At 38.8% G+C, this 25404-nt stretch overlaps 1 protein-coding gene across 4 annotated transcripts in view; it reads left to right on the top strand.

Moving 5' to 3' along the window:
- The window catches only part of ZNF385D (zinc finger protein 385D), a 417840-nt gene that overhangs the window by 346490 nt on the left and 45946 nt on the right, over positions 1–25404 (top strand). For all 4 annotated transcript variants that reach the window (XM_058657086.1, XM_004588295.3, XM_058657085.1 and 1 more), the window contains one exon: positions 9635–9797. In XM_058657086.1, coding sequence (XP_058513069.1) covers positions 9635–9797 — 163 coding nt within the window. The remainder of the gene's footprint in view (positions 1–9634; positions 9798–25404) is intronic.

Genomic DNA, 25404 nt, shown 5'->3' with positions numbered 1-25404 from the left:
TAATCACAAATACTATTGGAAAAGCGCGAGTCCTTTGCAATCTCTGTTTTGAAACCATCCTCCTTATTAAATGCACTTTTAATAAACTAACGTAAAAATTTTTAAAAATTGACGTTTAGAGATGTCGAAGAAAATGCAAGCCTGAATTTTAGTTTCAATGTCCTTGCTGAGTGGCAACATTTGTCTTGTTTTTTCATAAATAGAAACCAGAAAGTGCTTAAAGTGTAAGGCTTTTTTAGGCTGTTGGGTTTCCTAGAATGGCGTCTGTAAGTACGGTGCCTTGGTGTGCTGAGCACGTGGAACTGAAGCAAAGCCACCGTGAAGCGTCATCTGTCCCTGTCCTTTTTTCTCCTGCTACCTGTTCTCGCCTAAGGCAGCCCAAAGAAACTGGAATTCCTCCTTCTGAAAGAACTTCTCATAGAAACTAGAATCCCTCTCCCTTAAAATTACCCATAAAACCTAGAAATATGTGTCTGTCCTCTTGCCACCGTTGTTAAGAGTTGGTTGTAAAGAAATTCTCTGACCTATACCTTGTCTACTAGTAGATTGTGAGCCCCTCGCTGCAGAAGGGGTCCTGCCAGGAAGTTAGACAGGCACACAGAGCTGCCAGGAGGGACCTGGAGATCCTGCTGTTTCATGCAGTCATGTTGATTCATACTCTGAGGTCCAGTCAAATGACTACATAGCTTTCCATACTTTATAAACTTTAAGCATCAAAACCATTTTCCCAAGATCTTCGAAAGTTCATTCTGAGGACTCTCATGTGAAGTATAACTTTGATCAGACACTTCTTTTATGCATTTCTCCAGTTCATCTGTCTTTTGATAGGGGGTGTTGCCAATGGCCCCTTTGATGAGTGAGGAAATATAATGAATATTTCCACTCCTATAGACTTAAAATATTGTGTTCATAAAATTTTTAAAATGCATCATGTAGAATAGACCAGTTCCTGTTTGAAATAGAGATAGATACCACATTTGAATAAATTCAGTTGAATCGTGTCACTTTACTGCGGTGTTTATTATAGGAAATGGGAGAACTCTATGTGAAGTTAATGTTTGAACTTCCTTTTTCTAGATGCCAGGATGAAACCTATTCAACTAGCAGTTTTATTTCAGACATGTTAATAATATTCATTAGGACACAGCTGTCTTTTGCATTTAGTCAGCCTTTGATTATACTCCCATTTTGCCTTCCTGCTTTTGACCTGCCCTTTAATAAGTTTTATGTAAGGGACTAATTCCATCTACTGCAATTGTAAGTCAGAAAGAACAGTCTTTCTGGTGGGTTTGGAGAACACCTCACGGAGGCCTTCAATAGCTGCACTTGGCCAATCCCCAATTATAGCGATAGGATCTTTCTCCTCGTGAGGTCAGCTTCCAGAGGCCAAATGCTGAGATAGGATGTTCTACGGGGCTGAGTGAAATGCATTCCTTCTAGTTTAACTCCTTGTGCTGTATGAAGAGAACAGTTTACCTTACGGCTGGAACTTTAAAGGGCGTATGCACTTTCAGAAAAGGCTTTGTTAAAATCGAAGTGACAAATTTTAGACAAATGAAGAATTTGCAAATATTTTATTCCGTACATATTTCCATACCTATGGAGTCTTAGTTCATGAAGACCACATTTCTTTCAGATGTTTTAAAAGGTTCTCGAATCCAATATGTCCTAAACCAACTTATGCTCATTCCTAAATCTCTAGGCCTCTGAATATTGACTGTTTTAAGAATATAGAATTTCTAACCATGAATTTTCAAGAGGCAGAGATCACCCAGGTATCTTTTAAGCCAACATTCATATTCACCTTCAATTCTTACAAATTCAATTTATGTTCACATTTTTTTCTTCCCTGTTCTTATTGTCATCATAAAAACATATATGCTTATGTTTATGCTTATATAGGGTTGTCTCTTTTTTAAGCCGCTGTAATAATAATATAAACGTACATGCCTTTCCCACTCTTACTGCTCCCCACCTTCTGTTATAATCACTTTGATATTTGAAAGTGGATTACATATTTGTAATATTTATAATCCAGATTTTCTTACAGTCATTCCACAATCTTTCTTTTGAAGAGAATAAAGAAAGATGATCTTGAACTGAGCCGCCAAGATTCTCTGTACAAAAGTTTGTGTCCTCATCTCCTGCTTTCCATTCCTAACGATAGTTTCCAATACCCTACGGCTTCAAATTTGGGGCACAAATGAAAACTCATATTATTTTTCCACATCCTGTTTAGAACATCTGTAGCAGTTGCTAGAATAAAAATTGAAAATATTGAAGTAGAGGAGACCAGTGCAGTGGACCATGGCTAAATGCATCAAGATTCCAAATAGATGCCAATCATATTCTGGTTGTACCGCTTCTCATCCAGTTCCCTGCTTGTGGCCTGGGAAAACAGATGGTGTTCCAAAGCTATGGGACCCTGCAACTGTGTGTGAGACCCAGAAGAAACTCCTGACTCCTGGTGTCAGATCAGCTCAGCTCTGGCCATGATGGCCACTAGTAGAATGAACCAGTAGACATAAGATCTTTTTCTCTGTATCTCCTTCTGTCTGTATAACTACATTTCCAATAAAAAAAATAAAATAAATAATAAAAAGTTGAATCAAACTCCAAAAAACAAAATATTGAAATAGAACCCCAGATAGAGTGATACTAATGGTATTCAAAGCTTGGACCTGAGGTGGATTGTGAGTAAAGTTGCATGAGCCAGTGACCATGGAGTCTTATGGGAATGGGAGTTTTGTTTGTTTTAAATTTCTAAGGGCTGGATGCTTGCTGGTACACTGGCCAAGACTGCCAAACTGCACAGAAATGGAAATCTGCCTATGCCCAGGAAACTGAGGGAACCTATGAATGGACTATTTTTTCATATTACATTAACTGAAAATTGCGTAATTTCCCCAAATATTGTCCATAAAATGTTTACTTAATTTAGATGTTATTGGTGTCAAAACCCCACATTTATGGAGGCCTGGTAAAGTTGAACATGGTTTTATCTAAAAACATTTTCCTCTCCTGTCGCTGTCCTGCAGCAAAGGACGTGGTGCGTGGAGCCGATAGTAACACGCTTGGACTCTAACTGATGGTTGAAAGTTTGTTAGTGGCATCAGACTTTATACACTGAGGGTCATTATGGGATAAGGGAGGAAGTATTGAGCTTAACAACAAAACCCATCCACTGTTTCTATGCTTTTGTCTGGAACTCCTTTGTTTTGTGTATTCCACCAACTGGTCTCATTCACATGCAGTCCACTCAACTGTTCTCATACATATGATATCCAATCAGGTATACAAAAAGTATCCATTTGGTTGTTCTCATAAAAATAGTATCCAATCAGTTGTAATCCTGTGCTCGCCGACCTTCCAGGGTCATAATGTCCTTCTACACTCTCCCTTTTTTTCTAAATTAATATTTTCTTTTTCATTTTTTAAAGATATATTTATTTTTATTGGAAAGGCAGATATACAGATAGGAGGAGAGATAGAGAGGAACATCTTCCATCAGTTGATTCCCTCCCCAAGCAGCTGCAACTGCCGGAGCTGTGCCAATCTGAGGACAGGAGCCCGGAGCCTCTTACAGGTCTCCCACATGGGTGCAGGGTCCCAGTGCTTTCTAGGCCATCCTCTACTGCTTTCCCAAGCCAAAAGCAGGGAACTGGATGGGAAGTGGGACCACCAGGATTAGAACCAGTGTCCCTACGGGAACTCAGTGCGATTGCAAGGTGAGGACTTCAGCTGCTGGGCTACTACGCTGGGCCCCTAAATTAATATTCTCTATGAAAAAGATGCATTTTCAGTTTCCATAGTTTCAACTTAGGCATCAGGATTATAGAAAGGGACATTTCTTTTTTCTTATTTTGGCCAGCAGCGGTATTTATTCTCATTATGGGGGCCTTACTGTATCTCAAGAAGTCTTGACATAATTTATTTCACTAACCTAGGTGCAAACATAGTCAACATTTATTCTACTAACAGGCGAACTCTCCATAGTAGTAATGTAAGATTTTTTGTTTGTTTTTATATTGTTTCACTTGGCCTATGGCATTTTTTTTTAAAGAGAAAAGATTTGTGAATGTGGCCCAGTTTTTCAGTCCGTTTTGTAGAGGAATTCTGTAATAGTCTCTGACCCACAGGAGTGATTCAGTGAGTCCTAGTGGGATAAATGAACTGTTGAACAAATTGACCATTCAGACCTCTGCCCACTCAGAGGGTCTTGATTCCCGAAATTGTTCTCATTTTTCACCCATACCAAGTCTTCCCAAAGTGTTGCAAGAACTGTTTTGGCCTTTTAACACTGACAAAATACAAACCAGGGCATTGAGAACCTGGTGGATCTCATCAGTAGTGTGTGCATTCTGGAGGTGCTCTTTGGAACAGGCCCATGACAACAGCTACGAAAATGATACTCAGACATATGAATAAGGTATTAGCAATTTCTAATTGGAATTGGAAAGGAAAAAATTTAACCTTTTCCCCAAATATTCTTTTTTTTTTTTTCAGCAAATACGGGGCATGTATCATATGCAATTTTTGGGAGGGAAAAAAATCGATGATACCATATTTTCCTTCTCCATGCTGGTGTGGAGGCATACAGTCTTCTAATTTGAAATCTTCAAAGTACAAGCAAAGAAGTAGCATTCCCCACTGACTGCATATTTCCATGTCTGTATTTGAAAGAATTTGGTCTTTCAGATAAGCCTGAAAATACAGCATCATCCCTAGAGTGATTCATTGTGTTTCTCAGATTTTAGAAAAGCCTGTTATTCATTCATCACACTTTTTAGGAGTAAAACCATCTTCATATTTTCCCTTCGCTGCATCCTGTGCTGCAGAGAGAGTTCTCATAAATAGCACAATTTGTGGTCGATGATGAGCTTCATCCCAGTGAAAAAAAATAATAGTTTGTATTTGTGCCAGATGCTTTTCCAGCATTAAGTGCTATAAAAATCCCCCGAAGTGTTTTCAACAAATAAGGCAAAGTGCCAAAGAACGGCAGAGAATTAACTTGAACCCTGTTCACATGCAAAATCCATTGAGACACCATATGTGTTTTTCCATTTTAAAATCAAAACGTGAAATTAATTCAAAGTGCATTTCACGGGCAACTGTTTAGAGATGTGCAGTAGGTGCCAGGGATAGAACGCGGTGTAATTTCAGGTCTTAACCCTTCTTATGGCAATGGCATATGAGGGAACGTCAAAATGCTCCAGGAAAAAGTGTGTATGTTGGACAAATTACACACAGGTTTCAAAACTGTGCCAAAATCAGTGGGTCTTTCAATTCCATCTTTTCATGAAACTTTGAAGCACTCACAAGAGCTAGTGTGCAGGCATCCTGAAGACTTTACGAAGGAGGTGGCGTACGGGCAGGCTGACTGCCCCAGGCAAGGGAAAAAATATACATACATATATAATATAAATCTCTTCAAGAGAGTACAAGGGAGGAGTTTTTTGTCATTTTTGCTACCAGCAGTCCTGTTAGCAGAAATTGAGAGTTAAGGTGGGGTGTTGGCTGTTGGACACAGCTTGAGAGCAGAAGTGGAGAAAACATGTCACATTACAAAATAATGGTGTCCTGCTACGAAACTCTAACAACCTGACCCGTAGAAGAATCAGGGACAACATTTCTAATTCCTCCCCACAATTTACAGATGGGACACTCGCACGCACATTGAAGTATTCAACTGTGCGTGATCTGGTTAAGGGAACTGTTGCACTGGTTGAGTAGGTAGGGGAAAGTGTTTTCTTTGACTTTTCTCAGTTCTTTAAAAAGTTGAAAAACATTTTTTGTGGTTTTACCACTACAGACCTATCATGTCAGGTCATTAGGTACCTGTAAAAAAAAATAGCTTAGCTTAGATTTTCTTCTGATTGTTATTTTAGAGCTGTGGGCTCCTGCAGCTCCCGAAAGCTAGAGCATGGCAAAGCATTCAATACAAAGGTAAAAGTAGTGAGGTCAGAGTTCATGCTGCAAAATAATTATCTTGGGGATAGAACGAGAAAATCCTAAAAGAAAAGAGTGATGGGGACTTGGAAACCAGTTATAAGTGTGGTTTCAGACTCTTTTTTTTTGTTACGAAATACAAGATTCTAATATGTGGTATGTTGAAGTCATACATCTACATAGTTAATCATTCTCTCAAATGGTAGTTACTTAAGCATTTTTAATCAACCCTGTAATTTCAATTACACTGAAACTGAAAGTTATTTCGAAATACTGAAGGTAAACTTTTAAGATTGAAGTCTGGAATGTTCCCGAAGACGAGGACATGGCAATGACCTCTAAGATAGCACCCCAATGTTCCACAGGAGTGTGCATGCAGAACTTTAACCTTAGTGCTTGCCTATAGGATGACACTTATTGGATTCCACTGTGTCAAATGCTATTTCAGGAACACTTCAGCATTATTTTTATTAAGGAAGGTGCTAATATTACACTCATTCTTTAAACAGCTGACGTCCAATTCCTATTGATTTTTCTCGCTTGTATATGTATTGCAATTCTGTTTTTGTTACAAAATACAGGATTCTAATATGTGGTATGTTGAAGTCATACATCTACATAGTTAATCACTCTGGAGTAAGGGATAGCTACTTGATTGTTTATCAGTGGCTCCCAGGAATCTAAGAGATGGAATAATAAATTATAGGTGACACTCCTGGAGGGAATATGTGATATCATCATCCTGCACCTTTATGCCCAGAGTTGAAGAGAGGAGGCTCAAAGAGAGAACGCTGGTCAAGGGCTGCTTCGTATAAATGTCCCAGCAGGACTCTTGCTAGCTGAAAGTTTCTTCACAGTCACATAAAGAATAAATGGCTGGATTTCTATCCTTCCCGTTCAAGTGGCAAAATGGTATAACAAGAGCCAGCTGACTTTCTTGTTTTACATAGCTTACATATGACAGAGTTAAATCAGAGCCAACCAAGAGGTAGAAAATCAATATTGATAGATTTGAAAGAATTATACTAGGAGAAGTACAAGAACAATGATTTCTGCAATCATTAAATACACTCAGTGATAAAGAAGATGTTTACTATGTGTCAGGGTTAACCTAGTCTCATTAGATTGTCAGACTGCATCCCTGCCTGGAACCCAAATCATATGCCTTATATCAGCATAATTACATTGATTTCTTCTGTTGTTATCCCCTGACTACCGCCATTCCCCTAAACTCTGCACATCGAGGTATCTCTGCACTTTAGAGATGCTTTTATTTTTCAAATTTGCATGAAGCTCAACAGCCTCTTTTAGAAAATCATATAATTTATAATGAAAATAACTTTTCAGAGTGCTTTGAAACTATTAACCAAGGAGCAAGTGAGTATACACTTTGTTTCTGCTGTTATTGTCATTTGCATTTTTCATTGGTAGTAGTATTTTCTATGATATAATTTTGTAGGCGTAAGTATTCCTCTTTTCCCTTCCTCTCTTCCCCCTTTGCCCCTCTTCCCACAGTATTGCAATAGTTCAGTCCTTTAGTAATAGTTACAACTTTAACATTCTGTTGTTTAAATGTATCATGGTGTTCTAGATATAGGCAAAGGTGTATGACATCCAATCTCATACTGTGAAGGTATATTTAACTGATTCATTCTGAGTTCTTCTTTTATTCAAGAGTAGAGGTGCATACTAGAAGGTATCTTCACATCCTGGAATATTAGTCTCCAGTATACAGTTCATCTATGAGAACATAGGTATATAGTTGTTTACCTATATACATATTTGTTTTGTATTGAAATAAGCCAGTTCCAAAAGGTCTCTTTGCTAGGGCATCGGCTTGTCTGTACATGTACCGAGAGGTTTTTGGTTTTGTTTACTGGTGTATGTACTCCCCTAAGTTCTGGGGACTATTTTGGAATTAATGGCTTACTTTCAGAAAAATAATAAAATTCATTTGATCCTGTCATTTGCTAAGGCCAAATCTCATTTAATTTGAAATGACACTGAGAATGCAGATTTCCTGAGGTCCTTTGAATGTATACTTGGAAGTATTAATGGAGATAACATTGTCAATACAGACGGTCTTTTATTAGATACTGTGTGTAAAATGTTCATTTCTATCACCAACGGAAGGAATAGTGGGGGGCCGAGAAGAAAGGAACTTTGTTTTAGGGAATCTGTGAAGTCAGTTGCTTAAAGAGGATGACTAGCTATAACGCAGATGAATATATCGTACGACTCTTAAAACACATAATCAAGGGATTTGCATTATGATGGAGAATTAGGAGAGTAATAAAAGAGCTACAAGTTTATTCATCAAAGTGGCATTCTCTATTTGGAATCAAACCAATCACATCTCTCACCGATTCCTCAATTAACTGTAGCATGTCTTAACTTCCTTTTTTGACTCATATTCTGTCTTTTGATGTTACATGTTGTTCAAAAATTTGTAACCGATGCATGATCGTGAAGAGTCTGTTCAAATTGTTTCTAATATACAGTTTCCTTGTCCAGTGTTCTTTCAATAAAGGTACCTAGTTATTTGAGACTGTCTTGTCAGAATGATGCAAATAAAGCTGTGGGTTTTTTGTTTATTACAACATATCCTGCAATGCCTTATCTACCATGGTTGTGTAATGAAAAAGACAACGTGATTAATATTTTTCAGGTATAATGAAATGCTTTTTTAAATAAATAATAGGAAGTGATGAGCAATCTACTGAAAATATCCTTCCCTTGAGTTTTATTTTCAGTGAAAAGACTTTTTTTTTTTTTTTTAAGATTTTGACCTAGAAAATTCTCCTGATCTGAGACTCTCCCTACCTGTCCCCAACCCAGCTCCCTGGAGCAGACTGTCTAGTTCCTCCTTTCCCACCCCGATACACACAAAAAAGTGAAGAAAACATAATTTTTGGAAAATGCATATCACTGTCAAAAAATAAAAGATATTAGAAGGCACACACAAAAGAGTTGCTTTGGCCCCAGTAGGTGGTCAGAACATACTGGCTCCTTCTGACAAGGACCAGGGTGTGAAAAATGAATGTGTTGAAAGAGTGACACTCCTTGAATTGCTCTCAGACTACCCTCTGTTGGAAGCAGAGGGAAAGAAAGAATCAGAAAATTGCCCAGTTTCCATGTACTCCATTTAGACTTAGGCAATACATTTGCTTTTGGGCTCCCAGGCTTCAATCTCAGACTGCAGGGTGCCCACTTCGCTTGTTCGGTGTGGAACTTTGCTTGTAGTCACCTGTTGAGCACTCTATTAATCAGACGCGTTGCAGGAAGAGAAAACACACCCTTTGACCCATGGAAATGAGATGCACTCTTTTCTAGGGCCTTCTTAATCTTTGGGAGCCCAATTTTTCTACATCAGAACAAAAAGCAAAACAGGTGTAACTTCTTAACTTTTTTTCCTACTCCTTAAAGAAAATGTTGATGGGTTAGTGTTCAGCTACGCTTCTCTTAAGAGAGGTAATGGGATATTTCTTCCTTCCGTCGTTAGAGTCTTGAACATGAGTCCCACTGCTTTCTAGCATCATTCTAAACCCCACAGCCTGGTCAATGCCAGCATTAGTTTGAATGGTACCTGTTATTGAAAGGGAATCTGTATTTGCAGCAATAAATACAGAGAATGCCAATTTAGAAATGAGCCTGATTGCATGGTTCATTTTGTTCTCCTTTGTAGAGCCAGGCTGCGGCCCACTACAAAGGCACGAAACATGCCAAGAAGCTCAAAGCACTGGAAGCCATGAAAAATAAGCAGAAATCAATAACTGCCAAGGACAGCGCAAAGACTACCTTCACCTCCATCACTACCAATACCATCAATACCAGCTCTGACAAAACAGGTTAAGCAATGATCTTTGTTGTTGTCCTCATTGTGTGTGGGGGTTTCCTTCCTTGTCTAACCTCCTGTCTGTTGATGTACATACCAGCCAAACTGATTCATGCTTGAGCCATGTTTTTGCTGTACAATAATAAGTTTCCTGTCATTTTTCCCTAAGCCCTTGAGAGATAATGAAACTTGCTAGTCACTTGCAAGTTTCGCATTTGGAAATTCTCGTGGCTTTTGTGAAGGATCATCATAGTCGTGCGAGTATCTGAAGCCGTGTTCCCTGAAGTCTTATTTGAGACATGTGTCTGTCAGAATGTATTGTTTGCGTCTTATATGCAGCGCCTTGGTTGAGGACTGCATGGTGGATTTGATGCAGCTGTGACTACATGGCCAAGTGTGCCAAATGAATCAAGAAGCTCCCAGTAAGGGCATTAATACTGACAGGATTTCTTCTCATAAATTTCCAAACATTGCATTGTTTTAAGTAGTGGCTGTGTAATCCAGGGCTTATTATGGCTGAATAACCTTCCCTCTGCATACACAGGTAAGTGTTATTGATGCCAATTATTCTTCCTAACAGAGCCTTCGCGGAGAAATAATGGTTTCTGAATGGCCCCTTGAGATAGTTCTTGAAAACAACTCATTCATTCACAGTAGGAGAATCCACTGGTGTTTTCCTAAGCTAGTTTTCATAAACAACATCACGTATGGTGCACCTTCTCCAGGCAGGTGCATGCTCCTTGACATGAGGACATAATTTAGGTTCTTGTATACAATGAGACTTTGGGGTTGGTTTATTTGCACAAAGAGAAATATACAGACAAAAGTAATATTTTACAGGAAGGACTTTCCATTGTAATAATAAAGGGGAAATCAGTGGGAGAAGCGACTTGTGGAGCGGGGATGGAAATCCCCGGACCTGTGGCACTGTATCATAGAATTAAAATAATTAATCCGATTTTTAAAAAAATATTGTAATCACTCAGTTTTATATATATCTATATCTATCTATGTATATATGTATATATAGCTGCTATTGATTACTGTATAGTTGTAGAACAAGTATTTCCAAAGACAGTCATGATAATTTGCTTGATCTAGCAAGATATATTTTGAATTTTTATTCAGAAAAAAATAAAGGGAAATTGTAAGAACTTACTATCAAGATAGCTTAGCACACATAATGATTTTTTCTTTTGTTTTTCCCCCTGTTCTTTGAAATTACAAGTGTCTGATTTTGTGTGATGCCATCCTATAATCTTTCTTTACTTCTTAGTTTTTTGGAATATCTCATCCATTCCCATATCTTATAAGAGTCAGGACAAGTTAAATTATATCACAGTAATAAGCACTCCCCAAATCCTAGTAGATTTTGCAACAATTATTTTTTCTTGTTCTTTTTTTCACTCACATCATATATCAGCTGTGTTTTTTCTGTCCATGCTGTGTGTTTTTTTTTTTAAGATTTATTCATTTTATTACAGCCAGATATACACAGAGGAGGAGAGATAGAGAGGAAGATCTTCCGTCCAATGATTCACTCCCCAAGTGAGCAACAGGCCGATGCGCACCGATCCGAAGCCAGGAACCTGGAACCTCTTCCGGGTCTCCCACGTGGATGCAGGGTCCCAATGTATTGGGCCGTCCTCGACTGCTTTCCCAGGCCACAAGCAGGGAGCTGGATGGGAAGTGGAGCTGCCGGGATTAGAACCGGCGCCCATATGGGATCCCGGGGCTTTCAAGGCGAGGACTTTAGCCGCTAGGCCATGCCGCCGGGCCCTGTCCATGCTGTGTTAACTCGAGGGCCAGACTGATGAAACAGTCAAGAGTTGTTCATTACCGATTCTAGGGTAAAGGAAAAAGTAAAGTATTGAATCATCAGGCTCTTAAAGTTTATGGAAGTAACACGTAACAGCTCTCTGAACTTTCACTGATACAGCATATGTCCAGGCCTGATTTCAAGGACGGGATGGAAATCTTACTGAGCAGTAAACACGCACTCCTCCCTGGCTTCTGCCTTCACTCGTTTACTCAGGTCGTTTGTCAGGATCAGTATTTCCAGTAACAAGTTTCTTATCTTCACCTTCATCCTTGACTTTCCCTCCATCCCACCTGTGGTGTTTTGCTTCTAGTCTGTCATTCAGATTTGAAAACTTTTAGTAGTCTGTGCTTCTTATCAACACATTGAGTCATTGGAATCCAGTTCCCCGTCCATTCCTGAAAATACCTTTGCTACATCTACATGTGGATCCTCATGATAGCCTGACCTGGTTGATCTGTGTCTTGTCCAACATGCAAGGCAGTTTTTCATTGCACGTGTGCCTTGACAACCATCTTCTTCTTGCCACTGCCCATTTTATACCACACTGTTCATAAATCACATCACTTAACCAATTAGAAATTATCAATGTACTTTTGTGTAGGATTTCACAGCTGACCATGGTGTCATCACAGCTTAGGCTTTCAAGCCTCTGTCCTACTGCTCACCTGCAATATTCCTTGCCAAACACACACCTTTCTTATTATCACTTGTTTCTTACGATGTACACCTATGCCTCTTGGAGGTATTTTTTTTTCTTTATGCTCCTGTCAGTGAGAGCCCGTGAGAACAGTCTGTGCTACTCTGGCTAAAATACAGTTTAGACTTTTTGCCCTCTCACTACCGCATGGCATGCTCCTTAAGACAGCAAACTATACCTGGCTAATCCTTTTGTTCATTTTTCTTTATAGAATATGTTTTATATAAAGGATGATAAGCAAAGCATTTTAAAGCTTGATGTAATCAAGTTTTGTGTCTCTATTTTTGAACTGAAGTACAGTGAAACTTTAGAATTCAATATTTGTATATAAATTTTCCATGAAGCAGGGATTTCTACTAATCCAAAATGTTCTGTGATACAGGCCATCAAATTTAAGTTGTAAGTTTTAATAAGGTGCTTTTATTTGTATTCTTGTTTTTAATTTTTGAGCTGCTCTAGTTGCATGAGTAGGGAGCAATTGATGTTTCTAGTGATCCTCCCATGATTATCAGTCAGCAATTAATTAGCTTATTGTGCATATGGATTTTTCTGAGTCATCTAATTGTAAAATCTGAGAACATTTCTCCCTCCTATTACATAGCTCTCTTTTTAAGTTTTCCGTGATTTGTAAATACATTCACCAGATTAAACTACCAAATTCCAATTTACATTTGCAGTTTCTACTTGCGACTCAGTCTTTTTTATGTAAAATTGTAATCTGGAGATGTTGTACTTAGTAGATTCAAAGCTGCCAAGATGGAGTGAAATACTTTTGCTTCAATTGTTGAGAAGGTCTTTGAAAGCTAAGGAATGCTTGTTTGCACTGAATTAATTATTGTCTTCAAGGTGTTAATTAAAATGCACTTATAAGCAGTGAAATGATGGTCAGCCACTAAAAACAAACACATCGGTAAACTAAAGCCCATGGGGATAAGTCAGTCAGCCTGATGTCACACAAGGGGGCTCTTCCCTGCACATCTTCCTTCTGAATTAAAGCTGCTTAAATTAGGTCCATGCAAGATACACACATCTGGATTTTGGATTTTTGTTTTGTTTGTTTTATTCTGTTGTTGTTGTTGTTTGCTTTGCATTCTAATTTAGGTAGAAGCCAAGAGATTGCAGTGTTGAACAGGTGATAAAGGTAGTGCAGGAATAATTTAGTTTGTGAGATAAACCATCCTCAATGTCATTTAGAAAGCAAAGAATTTCAGTGGAAGACAAGTGCAGAATAGCTTTGGTTTCTGTTCATAGAAAAGATGGAAAGAGTTGGTTTTCTTGATTTAGTTTTCAAACAAGTATCAGAAAGTGGAAAAGTCTACAGAATACAAGTTGGTCTTGGCTTGAAAGCCACATATCCCTTATATTTTATTAGGTAACATAAATGTGGTACAGTATAGTTTTTATTACATATAAACACACATACTGTGGTACATTCAAGGTCTTGCCTTTAACGTCTGTCCCTGAGGTCTCTTCAGTGTACATTTCCTTTCAGGAAAAAAGGAATGCTTTTGTGTTTTATGAATCTCTAGCTCTGTTGAAGTATAAGAGGCAATATAAAATCATTTGGAAAGGGACCCATTTCCATCAGCTCTTATAGATCTGGTGCAGTGGTTTATAAATGTCCCTCCTTCCTTGGTGGAAATTGTACTGGCTCCTGGGTTCTTTCTTTCCTGACCCATTCTCCTACACAAAACTTCCCCGGGACAATTACTCTCCAGGTAAAGGCTCCAACTGTATGCATCCAGAGGCAGGGGCTCAAGCACCATTGTGAGACCATTTACGCCTAAAGTGCTTTCTCTTAGCACTAGCTCATAACATGCTTCAGACTGGTCAAAGAAAGAGATTTTATCAAGTGTTCCCTACTCAAGAGATGTGATAAGTGCCAGCAGTGTGTGCAGGAAGCAGATCTTCACAGAGACTGAAAAAGAAGGGAAATTCAGAAGGAGAATAAAAAATTCCCAACTCTTATATTGAACATGACTCATCTGTGTATCGAATCAGGAATGAGAAACTATATATGCAAGATGACATGGAAATTACAGAAAATATTATCTTCTGTTCTTTGTGTGTGTGTGCATGAGAAATCAAGATGAATGATATTATCCTTACAGTATTAAGCAGGTAAAATTCTTGATCCAGATGCACTTGTGAAAACTTGTATCCCCTACACACACACACACACACACACACACACACAGAGTAAGCAGATTACTTTTCCTCTATATGCCAAGGACTTGGTAATTTTGTGTAAGAAATAAGCTGACAGTGATCAAATTAACAGGAGAAGTGTAAATAAGTTTATAATTTGCACTGGGGACATTGTATGAAAGGAAAGTTAATGTCCTAAAATCCAAAGAAATTAGAAATCTTGGTACACTCTTCAAAGGGTAAAAGGCACAGGAATCTGGGAAATTTATGAAAGAGTCAATGATTTGGGAGGAAGATGTATGATTCATCAGGAAAAAATGCAATAGCTTGTGACAAAGCCAGTGTGGGAGTGGTGTCAACTCGTCTTCATCTTGTGTCAACTTGCCCTGGTTGGCAAAAACATCAGAATCATCAGTTACAACAGAGTTGCTCTGGGAGAGTGACCCTAGGTAGACACAGGCAGTCAGAGAAAGCCTTTCCTTGTGTTTGCTGTTTTTCTTTTGCCCTCACACATTGAGATAATCAGCAAGACAAAGTAGCATTTCCGAAACTCCACTAGTTTATATGTGTTTGCATACACGTTACGCACATGTGGTTGTTTTTTACTAGAAATGTAAAAAGTCTAAAACATAAATGACAAACTGCTTACCTGGCCAGTATCTGTCATACACCAGACCTCTGGCTGACATTTACAAATTAAATTAAAACTCCCAGGGGCTTTGTCTGTAAATGCTACAATTCTAGAAACATCTGGTTGGTGTACGTCTCTATGTATGTTCATGGAGAGACTCTTCCTCCCCACTTTCATGCCAGCTTGGGAAATTTAGTAGACAAAAACTTATACAGTGCACTAATTCAATTGAAAAAATAATGGGGTGAGGCAGATGTGCTAGCATAGCTGGCTGATCCTCCACCTGCAACCATGCCAGCATCCCACCTGGGTTCTAATCTTGGCTGCTCCACTTCCTATCTGGCTCCTTGTTTGTGGCCCTGGGAAGCAGTAGAAAGCAACCCACGTCCTTGGAACTCTGCACTCTTGTAGAATACCTGGAAAAAGCTTCTGATTTCTGGCTTTAGGTCAGATGCATTTTGTTTATAAATGTAACTTTGCCAGGGTCCTGGAACTCCATCTCAGTCTCCCACATGCTGTCAGGGACTCAAGCACTTGAGCCATCATGTACTGTGTCCCCAGCTGGAAGTGTACAATAGCAGGGTTTCAAATCAGACACCTGGTTACAAGATGCAAATTTCCCAAATGGCAGTTCTCCTCACTCTACCACAACACCCTCCTAGTTCTTTTTTCTTTGTGTATATCTACCCCTTTCCCATCACTTCTTCCAGTTTAGCACGTTGCCCCTTAGTTCCAACCAAACAAACTCACTTGAAGACTGAAGACAGGATATGTCCATCCATTTTCATGGGCTAATGCTCTCCTTTCCTGTGAGAGTCATGATACACTGAAGAATTCAAGTATTCTGTGCTAAAGCATCTGTGTAAATCTATGAACATCTATAAACTCAGTTATCCCATTCATTGACTCAGTTGCATGATAGAGCATATGCCTCATTTCATACATCTTGCCATAATGTTGCACTTAAAAATGATAATTTTTAAGTACAATTATATTTTTAAATATCAATTATGCATTTTTTTAAAGATTTATTCATTTTATTACAGCCAGATATACGCAGAGGAGGAGAGACAGAGAGGAAGATCTTCCGTCCAATGATTCACTCCCCAAGTGAGCCGCAACGGGCCAGTGCGCGCCGATCCGAAGCTGGGAACCTGGAACCTCTTCCGGGTCTCCCACGCGGGTGCAGGGTCCCAAAGCATTGGGCCGTCCTCAACTGCTTTCCCAGCCCACAAGCAGGGAGCTGGATGGGAAGTGGAGCTGCCGGGATTAGAACCGGCGCCCATATGGGATCCCGGGGCTTTCAAGGCGAGGACTTTAGCCACTAGGCCACGCCGCCAGGCCCAATTATGCATTTTTGAATGGAGATCATTTCATGGATTCTTGTAACAGTAAAAACAGTACCCATTCAGTAGGAGTTTCAATACATGCTGCCAGTAAAGTTTCATTTGGAACTGTATTACATTTAACTACCTTGTATTACATTTAACTACTTTGGTGAACAGACACGTTAACCAGTCTAACTCAGAATTTGAATGTGCTGAGTATTTCCCAGAGATAGCATAAAATTAAATTGTTATTTTAATCACCATAATTGCATTAGGATTCTTCATTCAACTGCTGTGCTACTTCAGTTTCTAATGAGAGTTGAGAGTGTTTTTAAAGCTCCATTGAGTCCTGTTGACTGTGTGTTGAGCCTCACATTGTGACACAGGCACTGGGTGAAAGTTGAGGCCCGAGGACACAGCACCTCCACAGGATAGTTGATGCCACTCTGCCAGTGCATCAATAGTTTCCGGGTGGCATCACTTTTGATTTGGGGCAACTTTTACATATTTTACACTTAGATGACTACTCAAATAGGTAGCCCTCAGACTAATAATTGATGCCTGGCCGGACTCCAAGGTGGAGATCAAGATGTAAAATGTGTCCAGGAAATGATATTGACCGTTTTTGCACTTCATTTTTTTATCAGAGATTAATATTTTGAGTCTGACTCATGAAACACTGGTAATGTATTTGTCCATTATCCATCCATTCATTCATACACACTCATACATCTCTAAGTACTGTTCCAATTAATAAGCTACTGAAAACAACCAATTTTGAACACTCATATAAAAATTAACATTTAACTGCAACAAAGTCAGAATTATTAACCTTTTGCATTTTTCTTTTGTTTTGTTTTTCCAAAACAAGGCAGGAAAAGATTTGTTGGGAGAAATTACTAAAGACAGAACTGAAATGAATGTTCATCTAAGGGACACAGGGCACAACAGTGTGTTTTACTTAGTGTCACTCAGGTTGACATAGTAAACAATTCCACTACCTCCCCTCTGTAGAATACTTACTGACATTAATCTCAAGTTGAGGTGGGAGCTCCTGGCACCATCTTTGTTGAATTAATCATGGTAGTTTCTCTCATTTAGCAAATCCAACAAATGTCTCAAAGGGTGTTACCACAAATCGTCTTTGTGTATTGGGTTTTGGGCCTGTTAAAAATTCTGATGTGTATGTCTGTTAACAACATGTACTCTTCCCATCTCAGTGGAACCTCTCACCTGCATGGACACTGGGGAGAGAGGAAACAGAAAACGGCCAGGGCCAGGGCTTTGTGCTGATCTGTATCTGTCTATATCTATATCTATAGGTATCAATCTTTAAAAATTAAGCTGTTGCTATTATTATTATGCCAAACAGTAAAGCTTTTTGAGTTTTCAGAAAGCAATGCATTTGATATCTTTGTATAAAATGTATAGTGATGCAGAAAACAGTGAAAACAGAAAATGTTTTCAACCTTGGTTTTTCTAATTGATTTTTTTCTTAAATGTTTTTAACTTAGTAACATATAATGTGTACATTTTTATAGAGGATAATGCAATATTTTATTTTATTATTATTTTTTAAATTTTTGTTTAATGATACAGTTCCATAGACTCTGGGATTTCCCATCCTCCTCCCCAACTCCCTCCCTCCCCCCACACTGATTTCCCCTCCAGTTTTGCAACAGGTATCCTCCATGAACAGTCATAAGTCCATCATTCTGCTGTTGAATTGTTTTCAAACATTTTGGGCATGGACAATGTCAGAGATGCAGCATCCTGCTGTCAGGATATTTTCAACTCTTTCACTGAGAGTCCGTCTTTGGTCAGGATGCATAGAGATATGGCACTTTGTCTCCATATCTGAACAGATCAGTCTCCCCATAATTCTGTCTAGAAAATTCTTTGGAAAAAACAAAACTCAATTACAACAGAAAAATACTTCTGAGTTTGTTGCAATTAAATGTTAATTTTTATATGACTGTTAACAAAAATGGCAAATTTTTAAGCTCACCTACATTGGAAGGAATGAAATTAATAGAAAATAAGTACTATCTCTTAGAAATTTTCATTTTGCAAAAGAGCTTTAGTTTCATCAGACAATAAAGATGTTATTTAGTGCAGCACTTTTGGTAATTAAAATCTAGCTCCTAGAAAGGATTGTATGATGGTCCATAATGCATGTTTCTTATATTATTAAGATATTTCAGTCCAGTATGTAACAGTATTTCAAAATAAGTTAATATAGGATAAAATTAATGCATCATAAATACTTATTTCCTACAAAATTGTTAATAACCCAATCATGGGAAATATATATTTTCTGCATATAAATATAGCTCTTTTAAATTTTAGTATGCCACAAAATACAATACTGGATTTTATCCTCATTCCCCAAAACAAATAAATAAAGCAGGTAAACAGTTGTCTCTAAGTAATTAAAATTTCAACTTGAAAAGAATTTTCCTTGTTGAAGATTAAATTATTATATAATATGTAGAAACATATTATAATGCATCTTTGCTAAATAGTGTAGAAAAATGTATCAGTCATGTTTTATCTGTTTTCAAGTTATTTCCAGGTGATAGTATAGCTTGACTTTCCTGTGCTTGTTAGGAAGAACTACCCACCATCCTGAAGGATGACTAGACCTTAAAAATGCTTGTGATGTGAAACGGATCTGCAATACCAGGTGACACCAGTTTCTTCACTGTAATCCAAGATTCCAGCCAGATGATGCACTCTGTGTTTAGAAAGCTGATCTAAGATCTACGATTACAGCGATGATAGGGATAATTGATTTATCATGACTGTCAAATCTGTTGACTACGTCTGTGCACTATTCTTCACTTTATTCAAACCTGCAGAGGTAATAGTGGCCCCCAAACTTAGACTCGATGAACTAGACTCAGGTGTTTTTTTCTGAGTTGTGTCCCGTAGGAATTTCATTTTTCATTTTGTTTTGAAGAAACACATTTAGAAAATCCACAAAACACATCCACTCACTTTGGATATACTGTGTCATTAGATTAGTTCTGTTTAGCTGTTCGCTTGGAAGAATATTTGTCTTTATATAAAAATCTAAGAAAAATCCTTTGCTCCTCACTATCAAAATATTACTTAATCTATTTTTTGTACAATCATGAGTTCCTGATTTTACCAAATGTCTTCTTATTCAAGAAAGAAAAAGTGAAACATATATTATTAATGTGCCAAATTGCCAGGTTCGGTCAATGAGTGTATTTGCTTTTGAGTACCTCCACCTATACCCAGCTCAATATCAATACTGTGAAAATCATACATGTGACTTCAAAATAATTGAAGTGCCTGTGTGTATGAGTGTATGTTACTTCACCTTTGATGTGCAAATAAAAAAGTATGTAATTTTACATGGCTGGATGGAATACTTGATGACAAAATATTAAGTGTCCACTGTTAAAATACAAAAGAAGGACAAGAATGTGGCACAAGGGCTGAGTACTGGTTAGTGCAACAGAACTCCATGCAGGAATGCCGGGTTCACATTATGACTAAACTCCCAATTCCAGCTACAGCTAGTGTGTAACCTGGACAGCAGCAGGTGGTGGCTCAAGTACTCATGTCTCTGCTGCCCATGTGAAAAACCTAAGCTGAGTTCCTGGCTCCTGGATTCATCCAGGCCCAGCCCTGGATGCGGCAGCATTTGGAGTTCACTGTCTAACTCTGTCCCTGTCTTTCTGGCTTTAAAAAACAGTTGTTTTCCTCAAGAGCCTGCATGGTAAATATTTTAGATTTTGTAATAACTACTCAATTCAGAGCTTGTGGCATGAATGCAGCCATTTTCATAGTTAATGAATGAATGAGACTGTGTTCCAATAAACTTTATTTACTGAAACAGGCAGTGGGCTCATTTGGCCCAGGAATCATAGTTTGAAAACCTTTAATCTAGATGTTTTCTATTATTGAGCTGTTTAGTGATAGTTCCAATTCTCTGTGAGTACAAAACAAAGCATTCAAAAACACATACTTAGCTTCATCATTCCAGTGGTTGACTTAGGTAAGCCCTTCCTGATACAGAGAAGGAGGGAGCAGTTTCTGTGTTACAGTCAAAAGGACATTTCTGTGAATCGTCTTAGAGCCTCCCTCAGCAACCTGTTGGCCTACTAATGATGACTGCTGGATGGATCCTCATTGAAGCTGTTTGCTGAGGCACCCCTGGTGCCTTCCCTTGGCTTCTCCACAGTTGCAAGAAGACATCAGAGCTGAGCCTGAACATCCCATCATGACTTAGATTCTAAACTTCTACTGTTCTTTCATAGAACTCTTAAGACTGGCAAAAGGAGACAGCGTTCTCTGATGATGGTTACATTCAAGGTCACATTGCAGGAGCACATGTGAGCTGGGCACTGTTCTTACAATCAGGTTTTGTAAATGAAATCTTTCAGAATGATATTTTATCTATTTTATTTGTTGGTAGTGAGATTGGAAAAGTAGCATCAGGAGAGGGAGAGCAGCAAAATTTTGAAAACATGGGAGAACTTGGGACAGTAGGAAAGATGCTTTAGTACTAGCGTCTAAAGCACCTGACCCATGTGTCCAAAGGAAATGATTTAGAGGATATATATGTAAAGGAAAGTGGAGAGCCTTCAGTGGTCAGAGGAAAGTGTGGATCGAAATGAAAAACAAAAGGAACAGTGTTCGTACCAGGAGAATGGGTCACAGGTGACACGGAGCCCATATTCTGATCCAGTGAGAAGCCTCATGATGTCCTGGAGGTCTGGGGCCCATTGCACATTGAGTGCAACCTGTAACAGCATTGAGGGGCTGAGCATCTCCATCTGCAAGAGGACTTGCACTGACTGGTGAAGCTGAACTCTGACAGGTGTCACCAAAACAAAAATCACACTGAGAGGGCTGCATCATTTGGTTGGTTTAACATCGTAAGTCCAAGAATAGATGGAAATGCTCCCCCTGGGAAGTTAAAGAATGAGCAAAGTGTTAAAACACCATCCCCGAATTTCTCTCATTTTTCTGCTCAATAAGCCATCCTCTGCAGCAGAGACCCCAGAAGAGCCGTTCAGAGCATGCGTCTTGATACAAGAGTCCTGAGACATCTGTTGTGCCATTTTCATCCTTGCTTTGCTCCATGCAGCCTTCTCCGTGTGGAAACCAAATATGCCTGTTTGCTGCTCCACTGACTCTGTAGCCTCAGCAAAACTGATAATGTAATCCTGGAGTTCTATCGGAGTGGAATGTCTTGATTTTCATCTATAGCCTTTTATAGGGTTCTCTGGACCCTGCAAATGATAGGTTTGCTATATTTCAGCAGTTTCTTGGTGAGGAGCCACTTGGAATATCTTACCATTGTATGTGTGCATATGTCTGTATGTGTGCGTATTTGTGTACCTGTGAATGTATGTCTGTACCTATTCATCTCACAACTGCAAGAAAAAAAATTACCTGATTGTTTTAGCAGCATTTTAATACATTTCAATCCATTAAAAGTAAAAAGAGAGCATTAAGCAGTGTTCTTAAGCTTTTAGCTGGTAAGCTTTTGTCATTTTATTAATAGACTCTAACTGCAAATGTACTTGCTACATGCTAGAGCTTTAGGCTGACTCCAGCAGCAGCTGAGGTGTCCTCAGGGACTAGAAAACCAATTCTGAGTTCCACCTTCAGGTAATGCTTTTGGACTACTTTGGAGATATTCAACAAATAAATGCTAAAACTTTTTTCAAAAAGCCGTAACTGACTGGATTTGTTCATGCTCTAAAAATCTTGGTCTAAGAAAACAAGCAAGACCAAAACAGCCAACTGCCAGTGGGCTCAAGTCTACTTTAATTGAAATCTCCTTAATGATGTTTCTGTCCTATTTCTATGGAGCTCTTTCATTGCATGGACAGAGGCTGAGGACCAGAGTAAATTTTTTTTTAAGATTTCTTTATTTTTATTGGAAAGTTAGATATACAGAGAGGAGGAGAGACAGAGAGGAAAATCTTCCATCTGATGATTCACTCCCCAAGTGGCCACAATGGCTGGAGCTGAGCCAATCCGTTACTTTTGTTTCTTATCTAGCAATATTGATAGAAGAGAAGGCAATTCCTTCAGATCAAGAATATGCCTGTCTTATTCATGACAAGTTTCTTAAATCTTCACATAGTTTCTATCATAAAAGAAGCATGACATAGTAGTCAAACAAATATGTGAATGAATGAATGAATAAAAGAGCAAAAGAACTTTTATCAAGTAAAGCATTCCAGTTATTTTTCCTAGCAGGCTGCATAACACAGTAATAGGAAGTACCAACTATAGATAATACTAGATATGGCCCAATAATATCTACCCCAATGTCTGGATGCTCTGAATTTCATTTCCTTATATTTACATTTTCCTGATAGTAAGGCCTTTTCTTTTTACTCCACAGCAGGTTGGAAATCCATTCAAAAAAAATTTTTGGTTGAAAATCACAGAGAAATATTCGAGGCATTTTTAAGCCCTTCCTGTTCCGTGTGAAGTCATTTATCATCTTTTGAGAAGGTGTCATCCTGTTCAGAGAAACAGACAGTGCGTACTTTGTAATCAGGACAAGAGGTTTAGGCAAGACTGATATGTGCCTTTATTGGACATCATCATCGTATTTGAGTCCAGGAAATGTATGTATTTGAAAGGCTTTTTGTACTTGTATTTATGACACTTTGCTCCTGTTTCTTCCTATGCAGTTATAAATTAGTGTGTGCAGTGACAGTTCATTCCAAGTTGTATACTCATCTGTGTGTGGCCAAATCTTGATCATCAGTCAGATTAACCTCATTATTCACTGAACAATCCTTCCACCCAGCTGGTCATTGGCTAGATTTGTGACTTTCCAGATAAGTAGTTTCAATCTCTCTGCTAAGTTAGTTTTGACAGAGAGCCTTTAAATTGGCAGTTGTAAAAATCAGCAGCCAACCACTCAGTGCCCCACAGAGGACACTGTCAGGTGGATGCCTTAAGAAAGTCACTGTCATCAAGAGGCTCTCAGTGGATAAAATCAAAATTCAGGAATTACGCGGTATGCCTAAAGATGCAGGCAAAAAGCAAAAGAGACATGATCTGTGGCACATGTGCAGGCAAGAGTTTGGTTAAGTAAAGTTAAAATTTGGAAGCTGACTTTGCATTTCTGATCCTTGCTATGCCTTTTAATTTTCTGCTCTTGTCAATGAATGGATTATAACAAGGACAATCAATAATGTGATTAGATGATGACATCGAATATAATGTCTGGCACCTAGTAGTACATGATGGTATAAAGTTCCCCATTACTATCAATTGTGATTGTTATAATCATGCATTGTAATCGTCAGATAAGAGCATGATGTCTTGATGTCTCTGTGATCTACAATGGAAAATGAGGCTCTGTAAAAGAACAGAGGGTTATACAAGAAACCCTTGGAGGGCTAGAGATAATCACGTCAAAGGGAGTTGAGGGCATTCCACAACCTTTCATATACCAGAAAGGTTGCTATTCAGTCAGAAACTCATGTCAGCTTGCAGGTTAGGACAAGTAGGTTAGGACAAGACCTTTTCCCTTTTCCTTCAGTATTTAGCTTGTTGTTCATATATCACTGGTGTCTCTTTAATGTACACATTATTACTCATCTCTTGGCAAGGTGCATACATTGTGGATCAGAGCAAGCATCATTCCAGGAGTTCTCCTGAGCCAGTTGATCATGGTCACAGCGTATCTCACAATACTGTCCATGCCCGCTAAGCCTTGCAAATTATCCAACCAAATGCACCAACTTAAGCATGGGTCACACAGAATATTTTTGTCCTGATGGTTGCATCCCTAAAGCCTGGATAGACTCCCAAATGCAACTTTTGGAAGATCCCTAAGAGGGAGATAATGGGATTGAACAGGGCCCTCAAGACTTGAGGGATGGCACAGTTACAAATTACTTGTTCACGTTTCACATTTGTTTTACTTTTTGATTTTTCTGTTGTTTGTTTTGTTCACCACCTGGGTCTTTGAGAATACTGCCAAATGGGTTGGCTGATGGGTGTGGATAAAATCACCTCCAAATAAACTCTTTGTGGTCCTCTGCTGGACCTGAAAAAGGTAACCCTGTGAGAATCTACACTTTTAAGTATAGCTACCCTCCTCTACGCAAACCTCACAAAGAAGCCACATTTCCTCTCCCCGCCAGCATCACCCAACACTCACTTCAGAAAATGGAAGGAAGAATCCTGCTGACCTCTAATCAGCACTAGCAGGAGCAGAGATAAAGACATCAGGTTCTAATACAGTTGAACAGTAAATCCCCATGAAAACACAAGGAGATCCTTTGGGTATCCTTAACACATGTTGGCTTGATGTTAACCTTTGTCAATAGAGGGCACTGGAGAGACACTGCAGCAAGAACAGGTCCTTTGCCTTGGTCAACAATGCTGGTCATAAGCCCAACTCTGCAATGTGGATCCTAGCAGCACCTGATAATTGGAAGCATGTGCAAGGAAGCAGTGTCTCCCTCTGCTGAAGTGCTTCCCCCTTGCAGGCTTCCTTTGGTTAAAGAGGAAGGACAGATTTCCAGCAAGTAACATCTAGAAAGTCTAGTGACCACTACCATACTCTCTCCAGCAAAAGCTAGAGCTCAGTACTAGGAGGTCTAGATGCCTCCATGGCTGCGTGTTTCTGTCTGTCATGGCTGTTGTGCCATTTCATGCATATATTCCTTAGAGATTTCTTCTTACTATTCAGTTGTCTTTAGTTCATTCTCAGTTACAGTAACATTAAACTTCCTATATTCAAACTAATAGGTACTCTTTCTCTCTTGGTTGGTCTTTGACGGTTACAGAATGACGTCAGAAGCTAGCACCATCAACGAAAAAAATTCTATATTAAACTCAGTCAGAATTTAAAACTTTCGCTTGTGAAAGGCAAGGTTTCAGTTTTTTTGGTTCACGTATCTGATAAAGAATGCTGCATTCAGAATACATGAAGGGCACTTTGCATTTTAGAACTACCACAGTTATCCAAGTAGA

This window comes from Ochotona princeps, chromosome 30 (assembly GCF_030435755.1).
Source record: "Ochotona princeps isolate mOchPri1 chromosome 30, mOchPri1.hap1, whole genome shotgun sequence".
Lineage (NCBI taxonomy): Eukaryota > Metazoa > Chordata > Mammalia > Lagomorpha > Ochotonidae > Ochotona > Ochotona princeps.
The sequence above is the reverse complement of the archived record's forward strand: the minus strand, read 5'-3'. Positions and strand labels throughout refer to the sequence as shown.